Genomic DNA, 15,422 nt, shown 5'->3' with positions numbered 1-15,422 from the left:
AAAAAAGAAAGAAGGAAAACATTTAAGGGACACAAAAATGGAAAGTTATCTGTTGATGATAACGCATTTGATAATATCTTTAACTGGACTAATGTACAGTGTATTCATGCTAGGAAAATTCATTTTGTAAGCTATAATGATATACAGTGATTGAACGTATTACAGTAACTGCATTTTTAAAAATTAAAAATAAATAAGATCAATATTTTAGTACAGAAGTCCATTTTCACAGTACAGAATGGGGCTTAGCTACAGTAATCAGACTGCAAGTTTTAGTTCACTGTTACCTCAGTTTGGGCCAGCAATATTTTGTTGGGTTTTGCCTGTTTAAGAATTAGCCTGATCTTAGTTTGGACTAAAGAAAATTTAAAGGGCATTCCATAAGAAGTACCTATCTATCTGGTCATTTTTTGTGCTTTGGATTATTATTATTATTGGAGATGTTTTTGCTATAGGGCACGTGCACTCACCAGACAGACAGAGAGAGACAGAGAGACAGAAAGTGAGAAATCACCCCCCGGGGGGGTGGCCACACCACAATTGCTTCTCCTCCATTCTCCTCTCGGGATCTTGGGCACCCACGTACATGCGCCCGGAGTGAGTTTAAGCCACCGGGTCCGGGACTCAAACCGCAGTCGACTACATGGGAATCTAGCAACATAACCATTATGCCAACTGCTGGTCCCTATGCTTGGGATTATTATGCAAAGTGGAAATGATTGATAAGGAAAATAAATAACAGTTTATATATATATGTAATATATATATATAACTCATATGTAATATATACGTATATATATATTACATATATATAAACTCTTATATGTGTGTGTGTGTGTGTGTGTGTGTGTATATATATATATATATATATATAAGAATAGCTTAATACCATTAGAAAAAATAGTAGGTGAATATTTTTAGAGATATTACAAATATTCTATACCTCAAATAAATTGAAAGATGTAGAACTGAGGCAAATTCAAAGCCAAATAGGCATAACTGGTATAATTTCCAGAAGATTAAATAATAGCTACTTTTTCCAACTTTCTGGTAGTTACACACTTATTATTACTAATTCTCAGAGTGAGGTATTCCATTCTTAATATAAATGGTAAAAAGTATAACATAGTTGTTAAGAGATAAAGTACAGTCCTATGTAAATTTAAAGTATTCTTTCTTAACAGTATAAACTACTAAATATGAAAGACATTAAATATTATGAAATAACATTAGATACAAGTAGATAATATTTCACTCATAAAGGAAAAGAGTAATACACACTAATAGTCAATACAAACATTTTTCAAGAGCCTGACCGTAGTGGTACAGGAGTGGGTACCACTCTGCAATGCTGGAGCCACATATAAGACTGTGGTTTAAGTCCTAAGTTAACTAAAACACACCGAGCACGCACACTCATGTGCTCATAATCCTGGTTATCTGAAAAGCTGGGTGGGGAAATCATGGGGTGATGAAACCCTGTAAAGGGGACCTATGTCTTGCTCTTTCTTAGGAGAGAGAGAGAAAAATAAAATAAACTTCTGAGAGAGAAAAATTATTAGGAGAGTCTGGAGAGAATGGGAAATTGAGGTTTTTAAGTCTTTAGAGCATATCAAGGCATTGGAATTATGACAAAGGCATTAAGTTCAGAGAACCTAAGTTTCATAGGGTATAATTATTTATAATTAACATCCATTTTAGTGGCTAAAGGTCTGAAGAAAATTAAGGTATTCATAATAGAAAAATAGGATGACAAGCATCATATTAATGGACTTAAAATCTTTCTTTAGTTTAGATTTAAAAAATGATATAATGCATATATCCTTAGGGATGAGATATAATATTTATGGTCAATGCCTAATAAAACTAACAACTTGTGAAAGTTTAAATTTGCAGTGCTAATATATCTTAACATGATACTTATGTGATGACTATTCTCGATACTAAATAAATTATACTTGTTCTTGAATATTTGTATGTTAATCAGGTCAACCTAAAAGCAATTTACATTACACTGTTATTGTAGCTTTGTTCCTAACTTTGTCTTTACAAAAATGTCCTGAAGAGCTGTTTATAAACCCACAAATGATCTGTACATATAATTCAGCTCTCATGATTTTCAGTTGACTTTTTTAAAGGCATTAGAAAATCATTCATTGAAGCTCAGAAACAATAGGATACCATGCATTCTTTCCCTTTGACATTCCAGGCTAGCGTTTACATGGAATCTGATAATATTTGTGTAGGGCTGCTTCATTTTTCTGACTGATAGACTTTTTCTATTGAATTATTATTCATACTTTTATGAGGTAGATTCACCCTTGTGTTCATTCACTACTGATTAATTTATCACATTTCTCTTGCTGTTTTCACATTAAAATCTTTCAAATATCAGGATCAGCAGTTGGCATAATGGCTATGTTGCTGAACTCCCATATATTTGACCATGGTTCGAGTACCGGACCTGGTGGCTTAAACTCACTCTTACTGCATGTGCATGCGTGCCGAAGATCCTGAGAGGAGAATGGAGAAGAGATTGTGGTGTGGCCACCCCCTGGGGGGTGATTTCTCGCTTTCTATCTCTCTGTCACCCTCTCTTTTTGGCCAGCACATGTGCCCTATAGCAAGAACCTCTCCAAAAAAAAAAAAAATCTTTCAAATATCACTAGAAATGTTTGGATTCTTCTGTAACTCAGAGAATTCCTTTATTATGGAAAACAATGAATGCCCTTGGTGATCTCAAAATAAGTGGATAATTCCATATAATGTAATATTTATGTTACATAAAGAACCTAATGAATGCAAGAAAGTAAGTCATGTATTTTTTTTTCTCACTATTCAGAAACAAAGGAACAGCTATATTGATATGCTGAAGAGTCTAAAATAGCACAGTCAGAAATGTAAAGGCTATCTAGAGCTTGCCAATATGATTGATACACATTAGAAAATATCCCTTGAACAATCTCATCTTCTTTCTTAAACTTAAAAGGTATATTTTTCTGAGTCTTGCAAATCAAGAGTAGAAACAAAATGTCAAACAAAAGATTAACTCCTGCAAGAATCGGCTCAAATTAGAATATTTCTTTATTTTCCTCAGTCCCCATATTTTGCATGGTTTTTCATAGACTCCAGTTATAACTTTATCACATATGTTTGCAAATTGTTTACATATGTTTCCACCATTAGAATCTAAAGTGTAGGGACCAGCAGATGGCATAATGGCTACGTAGCTGGACTCTCATGTAATCAACCGTGGTTTGAGTCCCAAACCCGGTGGCTTAAACTCAAGCCAGGCGCATGTGAATGCATGCCCAAGATCCCAAGTGGAGAATGGAGGAGAAGGGACTGTGGTGTGGCTATCCTTCCTGGGGGATAATTTCTCACTTTCTGTCTCTCTGTTTCTCTCTGTCTGACACGTGTCCCCTAACAAAAAACCCCCCAAAAAAAAAAAAAAAAAAAAAAAAGAAAAGAATCTAAAGTGTAAATGTGGAAATGCTAGGACCAGCAGATGGCATAATGGTTACATTGCTGCACTCCCATGTAGTTGACCATGGTTCAAATCCTAGACATGGCAACTTAAAACTGAGGCTGGGTGTTTGTTCATGCATGTCTAAAATTCCTAGAGGAGAATGAAGGAGAAGGAATTGTGGCATGGCCATCCCTGCTGGGGGGTGATTTCTCACTTTCTGTCTGTCTCTGGTGAGTGTAAGATCTAAGTGCCTTATAGCAAAAGGCTCTATCAAAAAGAAAAGGTGGAACCAGCAGTTAGTGTAATGGCTAAGTCGCTGGACTCCCGATGTAGTCAACCGCGGTTTGAGTCCCGTACCCGGTGGCTTAAACTCACGCTGGGCGCGTGTGCGTGCATGCCCAAGATCCCAGGAGGAGAATGGAGGAGAAGGGATTGCAGCATGGCCAGTCCCTCTGGGGGGTGATTTCTCGCTTTCTATCTCTCTGTCTCTCCCTGTCTCTCTGGCGAGTGCATGCGCCCTATAGCAAAAACCTCTCTCTAAAAAAAAAAGAAAAGGTCAAAATGTTATTACACTACTCTTTTTACACCTAATATCCAGCCCAGAATTTGGGATCTAACCATGCTCAATAAATGATACTGACTTGAACTAGTGAATCTTTTGCAAATTGCATTTACCTGAATAATTATTTTAGTTGACTATTATAAAAATAATTTAGGTGTAAATTTTTAGAATTAAAACTTATGTTGTTGAAGGAGATGTTGAGAAGGTCGTTGGAGTGACAAAGAATAAAGAAGAATAGGCAATAAAAAATAAAGTAAGTAGTTAGCAGGTGGTGTGGAAGTTAAGACACATGGCTAACTGAATGGTTCAAATCCTGGAACAGTTCAAATTTTCTCTGTCTAGTGAGCACACATACCCCATATCAAAATGGAAAACAATAATAATAAATAATACTAAATAAATATTTCTTTAAACAAATTTGACCAACTGTCATGCATTCATAAATAAAGAATATACATGGGAAATTTACCATATCATGTTTCCTTAAGAGAGGCAGACACTTTAGCAGTAACTATTTGTACAGTGTTCTGAATTCAGAATTGTCCTCCTGTTTTCTGACAATACTTTGTAGTTTATAGTATATAAGTGTTGACTGTCTTTTGTTAAATACGTACCTAAATATCCACTTTTATGCCTTTGTAAAATTGTTTCTCTAATTTCATATTTGTATTGTTCATTGATTATGCATACATATACCATGCACTTTTGTGCTTGACATCTTACTAAAATTATTATTAACCTAATAGCTTTTAGTAGTGCATTTTGTTTCAACATTCTAGTTCAGATTAATATAAAGTTAATTTCTACAATGTACAGAAAATTTTCTGCAATAAACATTCATTTCACCTCTTTATTATATAAATACTATATCATATAAATTATATTTATATATATTATAAACTATTCAGCACATTTTTATAATTTCTGTTTTGGGGATTTAAAAATTATGTAGATAAATAAAAGTTATAAATATACATAAGTGTTTGTATGTTTTTTTTTTTTGGAGAGATTTTTGCTATAGGGTGCGTGCACTCGCCAGACAGACAGAGAGAGACAGAGAGACAGAAAGCTAGAAATCACCCCCCAGGGGGGATGGTTACACCACAATCCCTTCTCCTCCATTCTCCTCTCAGGATCTTGGGCACGCACGCACACACACCCAGCTTGAGTTTTAAGACCCCGTGTCTGGGATGCGAACCGCGGTCAACTATGTGGGAGTCCAGTGACATAGCCATTATGCTAACTGCTGGTTCCCTACATAAGTGTTTTTTGATACTAACCTATACAGCTAATTTACCGGTGCTCTTTATTTTTTTATATGGATTTTCATTATTGCTCAGTGGTTTTCTTTTTAATGTGGAGGACCCACTTCAATTTTTCTCATAAAACAGGTCTGACAGTAACAAATTTTTGCTTTTCTTTCTTTTTCTGGAAATGTCATAATTTCTCTTTAATTTTTGATATTTCTTTTAGATATTGATGTTCTTGTTATCTATTAATTTTTTTAGCCCTTTAAATATATGTTCCTACTGGCTTCTGGCATCAGTTTTTTTTGTTTTTGTTTTTGTTTTTATGAGAAATCGGCTTTAAATCGTACTAAGTTTCCTTTATATGATGAAACTTTTATTTTCTCTTGCTGCTTTCAATATTTTCTTTGTCTTTCAGTAGTTTCCCATGTCTAAATGTGCATTTTTCTTGGAATCTGGTTTTCTTCGATGTGTTGGTTAATATTTACAATTATATTTGGCTATTTTTTATTTTAATTTTTTAAATTTAATTTTCTTTTATACATTCAGTCACATTATTTATCCTACAAAGTGAATATTTCAACAGGTGAACATTTCTCCCTAGTCCAGTTGATAAAACTATAAAATATCTTCAACAGATAATACCACATTTCTTTGTCCCATTAATGCTTTGCCTCTCTATTTTTATTCATGCTGGGGCCAGCTGGTGGCATGGTGGTTAAGATGGCTGGATCTCACATGGCTGACAGCACGGTTTGATTTCTGAACCCAGAGGCTTGAAAACCATGTGGGGGTATGTGTGTGATTGTTCAAAATCCCAAGAGTAGGGAGAAATGGAGATTGGACTGTGATAAAGCACACCCAAGGGAGGTGCTTTCTCACTTATCCTGCCTCACCATGAGCTCACATGCTTCTAGCAAAAATTTTTAAAAAGTACTCATTCTGGCCTCTTCTCTTTTTCCTCTTCTTCTAGGTCTTTTGTTAGGTATGTGCATATTATGAGAATGTAATAACATTTCAAAGATTTCTGAGGCTCTGTTTCTTTCTTTCTTTTTTTTTTTCTATATGTTCCTCCAAAAGGATAATCTAAGTTGCTTTATCTTCAAGGTCATTGTGTCTTCCTTATTAAATGCAAATCAGTTATTAGATGCTTTTGGTGAATTTTTAATTTCTATTATATTACACTTTCCACCCACAGTATTTTTATTATATTTAAAGAGAACTATTTATTTAAATTTATTTATTCATTCATTTATTTTAATTTGATGAGAGAGAGAGAGCAAGCCACCAGTTCTGGGACTGGAACTGTGGTTGGCCATGCAGGAGTGTCCAGAGAGTTAGTCACCACGCCACTTGCTGGTCCCCATTTATATCATTTTTTAGAGCATATTTATTTATTAAGATTGGCATCTTCATCAGGATCTTCCCATCATGATCCTCCTTCATGTCCTGTAGCCAGCCATGATCACAGTTGTCCCCATGGGCACACCTGTCATGTTCACGTAGCCCCAGGACACAACCTGGACCTTCATAAGGTCTCCAGCATCATGCAGCAACTCCTTCCACCCTATCTCAATGGGACCTGTGTGCATTTAAGTTCACATTTAACATTACGGCAATTTGCAAATCAGTTTTAGCTTTTACTTTTTCTTTAGACAGGACTGCAAGCCATCCATAGGTGAGAAATCCGGATCCTCTCAAATCATTTCTCTGCATGCACACAGTCCTGAGCATGACGTAAATTCAGGAATATGTTAGATATTTTCAAAACTTCCTATGGGCATATTTCCCTCCATATCTTCTTTTCAAGGTTTGGTCAGGTTCTTGTTCATTTCAACCTTCACTGTAGTTCAGGCAGTAGCAATATTAAGTAATTATGGCTCATTTTTTTCAACAAATGCTCTGAGAATAGGTCTTTAACTGAGGAGTGATCTTTCTGTTATGTCAACAACAACATCTATGAATAGGTTTTCCAGGGAGTTGCAAGATAAATCCAATAGTGACAAAATTGTGGGTGGGGAAATAATTTGTTTGAAGAACTTCGGGCTTGGTGTATTTCCTCTAGCTGTTGCAAGCTTTCCATAAAAATTGTAAAATTATAATACAAGCATAGTGCCTGCTATGTAGCTATGTAGTCATTAAAGAAGAATGTAGATTCATATATCTGCATGCAGGAGAATATCAGTAATTAAGAAAAAGTAATAAATATGGAGATTTGGAAAAAATATGCAGTTAATGACTGACTCAATTTGGGAAAAGTATAATGAATGCATAAAAATATGCATATATGTGAATGTGCCTAGAAAAAGTGTAGAGTGATAGTGAACTGGCAAAAATGACAATCACCATGAAGTGTAAGTGAATGAGGGGATATGTTGTTTTAAAGCTCTATGTACTTCTGATATAATTTTTAAGTAAAAAATTTAAACTTCATTCTTATGACTATATCAGGTTTAATTTTACTTAGATATTTTTGTTTGAAAATGAAAATAAAGGATATAAATAAGGAAGTTTAAAAATAGGTGTAATTTTTGATATGTCTAAAGAGAAAAATAAAATAATTTGAAATGCATGAATCAGCAGGCCCTTGACAAATTAGTGGACAAAGCTGAACATGTTATTTTAGAACATATGTCCTTTTTCTAAGACCATCAGGGTTATGGGGCTTGAGAATATATGAAACAGCCCATAGATCAGATTGTAGCTAAAGGGATTCATGCTTGCATGTAGTTATGAAGTTCAAATTGGAAGCTGTTCAGGCAGAAAACTAATAGAAATGGGTGATAGCTAATTAACCTAAGGCTTCAAAGTAATTGCTCTGCAAGAAGCAATTTTAAAAGGACCTTTCTTTTATTTCTTTATTTTTGAAAATCATAAAATGCCCTATTTGACTTTTAGTGCATTAGCAAAATATTTAAAATATACACAAATATTGATTTGCAAAAAACTTCTACCTGATGCAATTTTCTGCTAAGTTTTTAAAGGATAATAGAATAAGAACTGTGCGTCGTATCACATACTGACTACTCCAAATTTAGGAGTTTGCCATATATGGAGATAAGAGTTGATCTAGGGCTGGTAAGTGGCATGGTGGTTAAAGATGCTGGACTCCCAGGGACCAGCAGTTAGCATAATGGCTATGTCGCTGAACTCCCATGTAGTCAACCACAGTTCGAGTCCCGGACCTGGTGGCTTAAACTCACACTGGGCGGGTGTGCATGTGTGCCCAAGATCCTGAGAGGAGTAGGGAGGAGAAGGGGTTGTGGCATGGCCATCCCCTCTGGGGGGGTGATTTCTCTCTTTCTATCTCTCTGTCTCTCTCTGTCTTTCTGGAGAGCACAGGTGCCCTATAGCAAAAACCTCTAAAAAAATAAAAAGATGCTGGACTCCCACATGGCTGACTTCAATTCAAGTCTTTGATCTGGCAGCTTGTTTTCTCACTTGCCCTTTCTCTCTCTGATCAAATTTAAAAAATTAATAACAACAATTTTTTAAAATAAAAAAGTAAATAATTCTTAAAAAGAAAACCAGAAAAGTAGATCTCTAAGTTAAATGTGTTGGAAAAAATAGGATTACATTGATTAACCCAGGCCTGAGCTACAGTCGCCACTACAGCCAGCAGAGTCAGTTCTTCTGAAACACAGGGTGGCTCAGATGAGACGTGCATACTCCCTAACCTCACAAAAAAAAACAAAAACAAAAACAAAAAACAAAAAAACAAAAAGAGAGGCTGCTATGAAAAGTAAGTAATCCTCTTACTTTCCAAAGATAACAATACCTACATAAAATATATTTACACTGTTCTTCCCAGAGAGTAAGGAGTTCTAAATTCCCTGTATTTTTATACCCAATTCCACACAGCTCTTTGCTTTGCATAGTATGGACTTGTCTCTCTCAATTTTGTCCAGTATGTCTGACTTACAGCTTCTTGGCACTCAAGTTTTACCTTGGAAGGTACAGATGTGGATAATAACGTCTGGGTGAAGAGCTGTCATTGGAATTTCTGACCCTGGATGCGTGCCGATAGACCCTGTAGTCTAGAAAAATGCTGAGATCATCTTCTCTGACCATTGTGTTAATCTTACTGTTTTATGTTTTACAAATGACTATAGAATAGTAAGTTTTCTAGGTATCTCTGGGAGTCGCTTTCAGTCACTGAGATTTCCGTAGAATGAGCACGGCAGTTCTTCAGACGGTTACGGTCAGAGGTCTGGGACCATGTACTTAATATATTTTCTCCCTACTTTAGATTTTATTTTGACGCTAATTTAGCATTGTGCCCATCATGGGCCAAACACTTTGCTCAAAGGTAGAGCACTGGAGAGTTTTAAAATTCTTCCCCTATACTATGGGTTAGTTAGTTTTCTTAAAGTTTTGAGGAAACTGTCATGGTAGAAATGTAGCTATAGCAAAAAAGTTAGTATGGTTTGCCAAAAAAAAAAAAGAGAAGTTAATATCTGAGACCCAAAAGGCATGAAAAAAATTAATTATCAGTGTTGTTGATAAGGTTTCACAATTTTATTGGAAATAGCTGAGAGCAGATAGCATCTGTAAGCACTGCGTTTATCTGTTGGAATGTACAAGAGACAATGAGTCAGATGTGTGGGAACAATTTTACTTCATCAAATATTTTGTAATTACTAACCTCAATATGTATGACAAATGATATCTATTGAGGTATATTTTACATATGCATATACATTTCTATAGCTTATAGTTATTATATATTATATGTTATATAACTTATGTTTTGCATCTTATATATGTTTTTTTAACTCAGCTCTTAAATCATCATTTAAAAATTATTTTTAAAATAATTATTTATTTTATTTATTGTTATTATTTATATGTTATTATGTTATTATTTATAGTTATTATTATTGTTATTACATGAGTTTTGCCAGAGAAAGACAGGGAGAGAGAGAGAGAGAGAGCAAGCTGCCATGTCCGGGACTTGAACTGTGGTCACCCATGTGGGAATTCCAGTGTGTTAACCACCACACCGCTTGCTGGCCCCTATTTTCAAAATTATTATAAACATTCATATTGGAGAAACTAAAGATTTTTTTCAAAATAATGTCTTCTGACTTTTTATTTCATGTAATATTAAAGTCAGTTTGTCTTTTTTTGCAGGATTTATTTATACATGTGGTGGAACTTTAAAAGGACTTAATGGCACTATAGAAAGCCCTGGTTTTCCATATGGATATCCAAATGGTGCAAACTGTACATGGGTAATAATAGCTGAAGAACGAAATAGAATACAAATTGTTTTCCAGTCATTTGCTCTAGAAGAGGAATACGACTACTTATCTTTATACGATGGACATCCTCATCCTACAAACTTTAGGACAAGGTTAGTATGGGGGGAAATATTGCATGGGTAAAATAGTTTATTTGATCAAAGATGTTTAACATGTGTGTTGTGATAGAGTAATATTAAGCATGTAATTGTTATTCATTTGGAAATATATTATCCTATTAACAAATTAGCTCAGTATTTCTGACTTCATAATGCCAGTACATTAATACTACTTCTCAAAACAGTGAATGGAAATTTAACTGTGACATTTTTAGAGAGGTAAATTATGTTTTGTTTTTTTTTAAATAATTATTAATATCTTAAGGCTTCACTCAAAGTATAACTTTTTGTATAGGGAAATCTTTCTAGTGTTTTTCAATGCTATGTATCCAAACTGAATATACACCAATATTCAAAAACATTCTAAAATAAATATCCATGTGATAGTGGAATACATTAATTTCAGATAATGTATGTAGTTTATAAAATTTGAATATCTGAACAGTCTACCTTTTTGTGTCACAAATTGGGACATTCACATTTCCAACCCTAGAAATGAAAGTATTCATTTATAAGCTAGTTGATAAAACAGATGTGAAAATTAGCTAGCATCCTGACTGTTCTTAAAGTGTTTTTTTTTAATTCACTTTTAGCAAAATAGGCTACCTAAATATATGAAATATTTTTGCTGTCTTATCAAAAACTCAAACAAAGTACAATTCACCAAAATGTTTAAAATTCCAGTCATTATCTATTTCATTTGGTTTAATATTTATGCCAGTTTTTTTATGTTCTTCTTTGTGTAGTAAATGTTTTTCAAATTTCTAATTTAAAATAATCCATGCAGATAACATATAGGAAATTAAAGATACATCTGATTATATTTGAATTATGATTCTGTAACTCTTGTTAGTTTCCCTAGTAGATGATACTGTATCTCACCTTCCTGATTTACAGAGAACAGATTATTAACATTAACATTTTATTCTTTTACTGTCTTCTATACAATTTTCCAATTACTCTTCCAAATAAAATTTTAATGAATTTAATAAAATAAATTTTAATTAAAAATGCTATGTTTATTATCCTTCCAGTTTTAGTAGTGAAAAAAAATAAAGTAGGGAAAATGATGGACCCAAAAGTAAGATGCATGTTATAATGTTAGGTTTGTTGCTCCCCTGCTATTTGAGCAATCCCTGCAACCTGTATTATGTTTAAATGCAAGACGGTAATAAGAGAAATGTTATCAAGGCCAGCAGACAGCTTGGTGGTTAGACGCTGGACTCTCACTTGGCCAATAGCAGTTTGGGTCCTGGATTTGGTGGTTTGCTTTCTCAGTCTCCTGCCTTAACTCCCCCATCTCTATCTGGTAAGCACATGTGCTCTGTAGCAAATTTAAAGATAATAGTAATGACAAATAAAATGAAATTTTAAAAAGAGAAATGTTATCTATCTCACTGAACTTTTCTAAAGATATGAGGAAATGCACACTCAACTGCTACATGAATATAAAACCCTATCTGAATACATTTGAACTTATTCAAATCAGAATGACAAAAATGTCCATGTGGTTTCAAATCACATGTCTCTTCAGAGAAAAAGTTACTAAGGAAATAATGAGTGAACTCCCAATATGCAAAGACTTTAGTGTATTTTCCTTACACTGACCATGTATGCTATATTATTGGTGAAGATACAAAACTGAAATCAATCTCTCTTAACATTACCTGGTAGTTTCTAACTATAAATTCACTAAAAGTACTATTTGTACAAGTATATTTTCTCTTTTAGAAACCCTTGAAAATGAGAATACACATTTTTATTTCACCCTTGCCTTTTTTAAAAATAGCAGCTTTTGTGATATTAAGAAGCTTAGCCTGATATTCTCATTCTTTCCCAGCCTGCACATTGGAAATAACAGCACTTGATTTACAGAGAATTTATGAGACTTACAATGTAATGAAAGCACAATCAATCTAACCCTGACAATTTATTGAGTGATTCCTCTGTACCTGAGACAGTACTAAGTATTTTCTATTCATTAGAGTATTTAACTTCTCTTCTACCTGAACAATGTGAGATAATTACTATTATTGTCATCATAATTTTACAACTAGGAAAATGAGGCTCAAATTACTTGCCCAATGTTGTCATTGGTGGAAAGGATAAGAGAGCCATCATTGCTATCCAGATTTGTCTCAGTTCCAACTCTGAGCTTTTAGCTATATATAAATACAGATTATGTATCATTCCCAAGGTTTCTGTATTGAGACGTAAAGTCTGTTCTTAGCAGTGTATGGTAAAATTTGATGGATAAGATAAAGAGCAAAAGCAAATATCTTAAAACACATATAACATAAAGCTATAAACAGAAAAATAAACAACAAATTTACTTCTAGTATTTGTTTTATAAACTATATACTCACATGCCCTCAACAGTGTTTTGTTCTCTGTGGCTGCTTAATGCATCTATTGGTCTTTGTGTTTAAAGGAGTATTGTTGCTAATGTTACAGCTGATTTCAGTTAGAAGGACTGGAGGAAGAAAAATCTGTTGTGTAGCCTGCAGCCCTTTCCAGACTGTGTTTATATACACAATCTACTGCTTGCTTAGATGTTGAAACTACTGCTGACGGACCACGTTCATGTTTGTGTCTCTCTCTTTCACTCACTGTTTTCTTGCTTTTTGTTTCTCTCACATTGGATCACATTCTCGCTTAATTCTTGTCCTTATGGTATGTCAACTATTCTCTTCTTCCAGAAATTAATACTTATATTATGATACTTACTGGGAGCACCAAGAGTTAATTTTTCCTTTTGTTTAGACTTTTGCCATAGGGCAAAATCTCTTACTCAAGGGGGGATGGTCACACCACCATCCCTTCTCCATTACCCTCTTGAGATTATAAACATGTATGCACATCCCGAGTGTTTTTCAAGTCATCTAGGAATTGAACTACTGAATGGGTAATGTAAGATCCAGTTGCCCTAACCACCATGCCACTTGCTGGCCCCTAGATTTCTTTTTTTAAATGCTTTACTGTACTTGTCTCTGAATGATGCAGTAAAGATGGTTTGAGGGATTTCTCTCTTGTATAAGTGGAGAAACATATGGGAACTGGCAAATACAATATATATATATATATATATATATATACATATATATATATTTAGAGAGATTTTTTGCTATAGGGTGCATGCACTAGCTGGAGAATATATATATATATATGTATATATTTGATTTTTGCCATAAGGTGCATTTGCTCACTGGAGAGAGACAGAGAGACAGGGAGAGGGAAAGTGAAAGATCACCCCCTGGGTGGCAGTGGTGTGTGTTTGTGGGGGTGTTTTGTGGTGAATGATCTTGCCACAATCCCTTCACCTACATTATCTTCCTGGAATTATAGGCACTCATACACAGGTGCTCAGTGTGATTTTCAAGCCATCTCCTCCAGTACCAGACTGGGGCCCTGGGTATCACATAGCCTGCTGTGTGGTTTCAGTTCCAGACCTGGTGGCTTGAAAAACACACTGGGCAGTGGGCAGGGTTACATTCACGCCCCAAATCTGAGAGAATGGAGAATAGATTGTGGCATGGCCATCTCTCCTGCCGCAGGGGAGGGTGGGGTAGGTACTCTCTTCCTTTCTCTCTTTCTGTCTCTGTCTTGCTCTGGCTGGTGCTCATGTCTTCTTACTAAATTAAAAAAAAATAATAAAAGCTGTTGTCTAAAACTCTAGTAACTGATGATCCTGTTTGTTTTTATGTAGTATTTATCATTTAGTAAAATGATATTGGTAGCTGAATAAGGTACTTGCAGCAAGGCACCTTAGAGAATTTCTTTCTTTGTTAGGACTTTGACTTATAGAACAGATATTGCTACAATTAATACAGCTATTGTTTGCTCAGTACATAAAAGTTATTCTAAGCTTTGTTTATTTATTAATATTTTATTATCTCACTAAGAAAATTCTAGCAAAAATTAAAAAATCTACTATAATCTCATAAGGTACACACATATTCATATATAATTAGAATCATCCTATAGTTGCTATTTATGTTCATATTAATTTCTCAACATTATAATATACATATTTCACATACAATTAAAATTCTTATAAGCATCAAACTATTTGATTCTTATATTTAATCATGTGGATAAAGTATCATTCATTTATTATTTTATTGTAGACATTCTTTAGTTTTCTTTCATAATTCAGATATTGGTAACTTCATAAAAAATGTATATTTTAGGTTTATTCGATAGAAGCAGAATGGCTAGATTAAAATCTAATAACATCCCTCATATCACTACTCTGCTTTACAAAATCTCATTTTAAAAGAATATAACTACTAAAAGTAGAAAATCATATACTCCATTTCCCCTCAGTGTTAAGAGTCTTTAAGTCTGTTATTTTGTTATTTGATCTGCATATATTTGCTTATTGTAAGTCTCTAATATCTTCCCAGGTTTAATACTCATAAAATAAGGTTTCCTACAAATGTATTGCTTTTTATCTCTGTAACAGTAGTCTCCTTGATGATTTGTACTGTCTATTTACATCAAATATGTAAGTATTTGTTCTTTTCTGTGGCAAAGCTATTCCCCAGCCTATTGGTTGCCTATTAAATCATAGTTAATTTTTTCTGCTTGAGTAAGTGAGGAACTGAAAAATTCCTATGTAATAATGTACATTGTACTTATTTTTTTTGAAAGAATTATTTTATTTAACTTTATTTATTCATTTATTTATTTATTTTAATTTGACCAGAGAGGGACAGAGTGAGAGCAAGATAGAGAGAGAGGGAAAGTGAGAAAGAAAGCTGCCAGGTCTGGGACCTGCAC

The 15,422-nt window shown here is 34.1% G+C and overlaps 1 protein-coding gene across 1 annotated transcript in view; it reads left to right on the top strand.

Annotated features, from left to right (window-relative positions):
- Positions 1–15,422, top strand: part of CSMD3 (CUB and Sushi multiple domains 3) — a gene marked incomplete at its 3' end in the record, with an annotated part of 1,277,483 nt that overhangs the window by 151,772 nt on the left and 1,110,289 nt on the right. Inside the window, exon 2 of the mRNA XM_027771421.1 lies at positions 10,412–10,634. Within this exon, the coding sequence (XP_027627222.1) occupies positions 10,412–10,634 (223 nt within the window). The remainder of the gene's footprint in view (positions 1–10,411; positions 10,635–15,422) is intronic.

Source organism: Tupaia chinensis, unplaced genomic scaffold (assembly GCF_000334495.1).
Source record: "Tupaia chinensis unplaced genomic scaffold, TupChi_1.0 Scaffold000032_1, whole genome shotgun sequence".
NCBI classification, from domain to species: domain Eukaryota; kingdom Metazoa; phylum Chordata; class Mammalia; order Scandentia; family Tupaiidae; genus Tupaia; species Tupaia belangeri.
Note: the sequence above shows the minus strand (reverse complement) of the source record. Positions and strands in the feature narration are given on the sequence as shown.